The 5,941-nt window shown below is 32.0% G+C and overlaps 1 protein-coding gene across 1 annotated transcript; it reads left to right on the forward strand.

Annotated features, from left to right (window-relative positions):
- The first annotated feature begins 278 nt into the window (after positions 1-278).
- Positions 279-3,320, forward strand: LOC145047016 (uncharacterized). The gene is made up of 6 exons (XM_078995266.1): positions 279-1,002; positions 1,727-1,838; positions 1,968-2,139; positions 2,248-2,498; positions 2,731-2,880; positions 2,981-3,320. Exons 1-5 carry the CDS (start codon positions 422-424, stop codon positions 2,851-2,853), a joined length of 1,239 nt encoding a protein of 412 aa, XP_078851392.1. The 5' UTR covers positions 279-421; the 3' UTR covers positions 2,854-2,880; positions 2,981-3,320.
- Positions 3,321-5,941: the final 2,621 nt, after the last annotated feature.

A 5,941-nucleotide genomic window follows, 5' to 3' on the forward strand; every position in this document is an offset into this window, starting at 1 on the left:
ATGGAATAAAGAAATGTTATGGATGATAGTATATTTACTAAGTGAAAAGCAAACCGGATATATTTACTAAGTTAAAAACGACATATTTTAGAGATTTAGCATCTAAGCGTATAGGGTTGTAATGTGTGTGTGTGTGTGTGTGTATATATATATATATATATATATATATATATATATATATATATATATATATATATATATATATATATATATATATAGGGGTAAAAAAGATAAAGCAAAAAATAAATAAATAAAAAGTGTAAGATAACGAGCGGGGAGCAGATAGAGAGAGAAAGACATATAGAGAGAGAAAGAGAGATATAGAGAGAGAAAGTTTGTCACTGAGAGAGGGGGAGAGAGAGAGGGGAAAATCAATTGGGTAAAATTGCGTATATTTTTATATATGTGAAAGAGAGTAGCCATGGTGTCCGACCAAGAGATAGCTAAAGGAGTTGAGATTCTTCTGAGTCAATCAGACCCTAAATCATTCACATCCCTCAGCGATGTTGTTCACCAGCTCGGCCAAAAATTAGGGTTTGATTTGTCTCATAAGGCCGTCTTCATCCGTGATCAAATCAATAACCTTCTCTACCGATCACAATCTCACCACCAACACCCACCAACACCACAGCCACCGCCACCGTCCTCCGTCACAACATCGGGGATTGCGAAAGACCATTTTGCCCTACAACAGCAGCAAGCGCAATATCATTTCACCCAACCACAGCCTCATCCGTCTCAATTTCACCATGCTCATTTCGCTCTTCAACAACAGCAGCAGCAGCAACAGCATCAACTACAGCAGCAACATCAACATCAACAGCAACAGCAACGCCAGCGTCACCCTGTCGAACTTAATTTCAGTAAGCCTCCGGTGGCGGCGGTGGTTCCTTCTCCTTCGCCTCAGCAGACACAAGTCCAGCCTTTGCCGGAGGTGAAACCTGAGGGAGGAGTTGTTGTTCAGGATGCCGTTGGGAAATCGTCTGAAAAACCCAAAAAAGGGTACGTCTTTCATCTATTTCTGTTACTTTGAATCAGCGTTTTGAATACTTCTTGCTTATCACTAGGATAGGTTAGGGTTACAAATTAGGGCCCTTTTATTAGTCGTTATTACATGTTAGCTAATTCTATGTATCTCTAATTCCTCTTCAAAAAGAAAACTTTACACGGTTCTTTACAGTTAGTTCTCATACGTCTCTACTCTAATTCTTGATTGCACAAAGACCTCTCCTGCTATATGTTTCATTTTACCCAACCATGAAATCTTTGTTTGTATAAAATACATATGTATCATTTTTTTTTTTTTTTAAATAACAAGGCCACCATGGAGATATCCATGACAATCTGTTCTCCCGAATAAGACAAATCCTTTGCAAAGTGGAAAGGGTGACAATTTCTTTTCTTGACCTTATTCGGACTAAAATTACCTTTTCAACCCATTTCCTGTCTTTGTAAAGATTAAAAAAGAGATAACTTACAGAAATGTCAAATGTGACACTTCTCATTGAAGTATGTACAAACTTCTGTAGTTGGTATATAAGCTGAGACTTTGTAAAGATGGATGTGTTTGGTAGAAAGATTGATTACAGCTTTTTATGAAGAGGGGAACAATTTGAGACCATTGTTTAGAATAAATAGGGCCTTTGACCTAGAAAGCGTCTTATTAATTCAAGATTACATTTACGCATGCTTGGATTTATTAGTTTTTGGTAATTATTGATCTCAGTGGTGCAACTGGAACCAAAAGAAGAGGTGGACCAGGTGGCCTAAACAAACTCTGTGGCATTACACCTGAGCTTCAAGTTATTGTTGGCGAGTCAGCATTATCAAGAACTGATGTACGCTTTATTTTTATTTTTTTTATATCAGCTTAATCAATTCATACTTCATTAGGCCCCATAACCCTAATGGCTAATATATATACAATGTTGGTAAAGTAATTATTTTATTGTGGGTTGGGTGTTTAGATTGTTAAGCAGCTATGGGCATACATCAAGAAAAACAACCTTCAAGATCCAGGGAACAAAAGAAAGATAATTTGTGATGACGCGTTGCGTGTTGTATTTGAAACCGATTGCACTGACATGTTCAAGATGAATAAGTTGCTTGCCAAACATATCATCCGACTCGAGCCCACAAGTATGGAAAATCAATCATTCATTTATTATTTAATATTTAATATTTAATATTTAATATTATTGTTGTATGCCATAATAATCTCCTAATTATTTATTTTTCCTTTTGCAGAAGAATCATCGCGTAAAAGGACAAAGGTCAATGTTGAGCCTCCTGCAGCTGAAAATACAAATACAGATGCAAATACGGATACGAATACAAATACAAATACAAATACAAATTCGGATGATGTTGTTCCTTGTCAAGTTATCATTTCTGATGCACTTGCCAGCTGTCTTGGCCTTGGTGCTGCAGAAAGAGAGATGTCTCAATCCGAGGCTTTGAGACTTGTTTGGGAGTACATCAAGCTCAATAATCTTGAGGTATTAATTATTTTAAATCTTAATCAAATGTCTAGAATACCTTTTATGGTAAAAAGTATCTAAACTACCCTAAATGTCTAAAACACCCTTTATGGTAAAAAGATGGATGTGTTTACAATTCGCATTGTGATGAATAAATATTCTTTCTTTATAGTGAAATGTGTAGAATGAGTAACAATAATAGGTTTAAAAAGGGATGAAGTGTAGTTGATTTGGTTTTTTTGAATGATAGGATCCTGGAAATCCAGTGATGATTGTGTGTGATGAAAAGCTGAAGGAACTATTTGGATGTGAGAGCATTTCTGCAATGGGAATACCAGAGATGTTGGTTAGACACCATTTATTCGAGCAATAGTCTTGTCTTCTCAACTTCCATGGACTGGTGTGTCACTTTATTCAGTAAAAAAAAAAAAAAAAAAGAAGTTGATTTTGGAGGCTGAATATGAAATATATTGTGCTCATGTTTGTTTGTTTGTTTACAGATATTATGCAAAAACAGGAATTGAGGAATTGAGCGTCTGACATATGATGTGAAGAAAAGAAAGTAGTAGTAGTAGTAGTAGTAAAAGTTTTTTTAAGTTTGTTTTTATGGTTGTGGGTGCTGCTGACATGGTAATGGTAGTAGTGTCTAGAATGATGTTGCAACTTGTTTTTATGTTAAAACCAAACCCCAACAAATGGTTTTCTTGTTGATGTTATGGTGATGTTTAGGTGTTGTTTACCTTTACCCTTTGTAAATGCCTAACCTTGGTTTGGACACAACTCAAGAATGTAGTAGTCAAAACTAAACTAGTCTTTAATGGAAGGAACCTTTTTTTAGAATCTTATCCAACAATTGCTTACATAACTGTATAATGTGTGATAATATATGGTATGTGACGTTTGATGTATGATAAGTGTAACAATTGGTTTCATGCTGATATATCAATGCACAAGGGTGATCTTAAATAAACTCTTATCCCTTTTTTTGAATTTTTTTTTAACTAATGAACAAAACTATTCATTAATTAACTAAAAGAAATACAAAAACTTATATTATGTTGATCTAGTGTGTTATTGAAGCTGGATATAATTTGTCGACATCGATTGAATATAGCAAATAATTTTGTTATTTTATTTGAGCTGCGTAAATTTATTTTAAACTGATGTAAGATTTGCTTTGCTACATTCCTCAAATGGTGGGTGTGTTCAGATTATAATCGGATAGACTGAGACTGACACAAGAACTACAAACATTTTTACGATTGTTTAGAATTAGAAAATTGAAAACCTATAAAAATGATGGATTTCTAGAAAGATTTCAAGAGAGAAATAAAGTTTGAGTCGGAAAAAATTGTTGGAAAATATCAGATATTTGTAGGGCAAGTTTTTGTTGAAAAAAATGGTCGTCGGAGACCAATCCAAGACCGAGGCCGGTTCAACCAACTTAAGACTTTCTTTAGACCGCTGGTTCATAAATTTGAGGGTTGATCCGAGACCAACGATTTAGGTTGCATTAAAGCTGCTCAATCTTAGACCAGTCCAGTCGTGGTCTTTGAGATCAGTTTAAACCATCATTCTATGTTTTCTCATTCAATCCAATTTAAACATATATTTATTATTACCGGAGGTTTCGCTACTATGGAGGTCTAAACTACACTCTTCATCGACAAAATATTACAATAGTAGAGATGGCTACAAATCTTTAAGGGCGACATGCAACTCATATTTATATTCATATCAAATGTCAGAGGGTTTTTGGTTTAGCAGTATCAAGAATTTGCACATCAACCAGTAAATCTGTTGATGAAATATATAGATTTAGGACTAAAATAGTAGGTATATGTGTAAAGCGTTCAAAAAGCTTTAAATACATAAATGTCATATATATATATATATATATATATATATATATATATATATATATATATATATATATATATATATATATATATATATGGGGATATGAAATATACATTACAGCCCCACCTAAGCTTAGGTACTAAACCTTTAAAAAATATCGTTTTAACATGCTAAATATACCCGGTTTGGTTTCACTTGGTAAATATATCATCCTCCATAACATTTCTTTCTTTCATTATTGTTTTACCATCTTTGTTTTCTTTCCTCAATTATCGTTTATTACTTCACCGAAGTGAACATTACTAAACCCTAAACCTAAAGCCTAAAGCCTAAACCCTTAATCTAAACCCTAATCCCTAAACCCTAAACCTTAAACCCTAAACCCTAAACCCTAAACTTAAACCCTAAACCCTAAACCCTAAACCCTAAACCCTATTGTGTCGATCTTGAATTTACATTTTGAAGTATTAACCGTGAATCCATTAACCGTAATCTTTTATATAGGAAAACAATGTATTTTCAAGAGGTTTAGTACCTAAGCTTAGGTGAGCCTGTAATGTATATTCCCTTTTCCCTATATATATATATATATATATATATATATATATATATATATATATATATATATATATATATATATATATATATATATATATATATATATAGGAAAAGTGAATATGTGGCTGTCATGTATGTAATATTAGGTATAGAACCATCAAAATTAACTTCATTTTAATTAAAAAAACATAATTTTTTTCATTGTTAGCTTCTTATGATTGATTTTGAGCTCATATTATTTTTGATTTTATAATTTATCCCGAACATCTACGTATTTTGAATGTGTTGTTTATATTAGATCTAGTAGGTTTCATAACTTACTTTGACACCTACCATATATATACTTGAATGGTTCTTTTTAATGTGTTATAGGAAAAAGTTTATTGAGTTTTTAATGAACCATTTCAATCTTTCATTATAGTTTTCTATATTAAATTTGGATATTAAGACTTATAGGTAGTTGATAATGTAATCTTATACATGGATTGTGGTGTAAAATCAAATATTTAAAACTCCATAAAAATATTTACAAAGCCTATCATCTAGTCTTATAGAGGATACAAGAAAGATGGTAGAGAGATTTGATTGCATTTTGTTAAAACTATGTAGTTTTTGAAGGTTTTATACCTAATATTAGGTACATAACAACCATATATTCCCTAAGCCCTATATATATATATATATATATATATATATATATTTGTCTTTGAACGTTAAGCAACCAAAGTTGAAGTCTCTCTCTCTCTCTAGTGGCGGATCTAGAAAAAAATATTACTGGAGTCCATCTTATATGAAAAATAAAATAAAAATTTGAACCTAGAAAAAAATCTGAAATTTTTAGGTTTCTTTGGAAGTTTTTTTGTTAAAAATATTATAAAAGTATGGTTTTTAAGTAAAAATCGGTGCCAAAGGAATAATTTTAACAAAAAATAAGTTTTTAAGGATTGTTTTTCAGCAAAAGTAGGTGTGAAAATGAATAATTTCAAGAAATCATGAATTTTCTAAGGATTATTTAATAAAAATGTGGTTAATATTAACTTTCA

The sequence above is a fragment of the Lactuca saligna genome, chromosome 1 (assembly GCF_052625555.1).
Source record: "Lactuca saligna cultivar CGN05327 chromosome 1, ASM5262555v1, whole genome shotgun sequence".
In the NCBI taxonomy this organism is placed as follows: domain Eukaryota; kingdom Viridiplantae; phylum Streptophyta; class Magnoliopsida; order Asterales; family Asteraceae; genus Lactuca; species Lactuca saligna.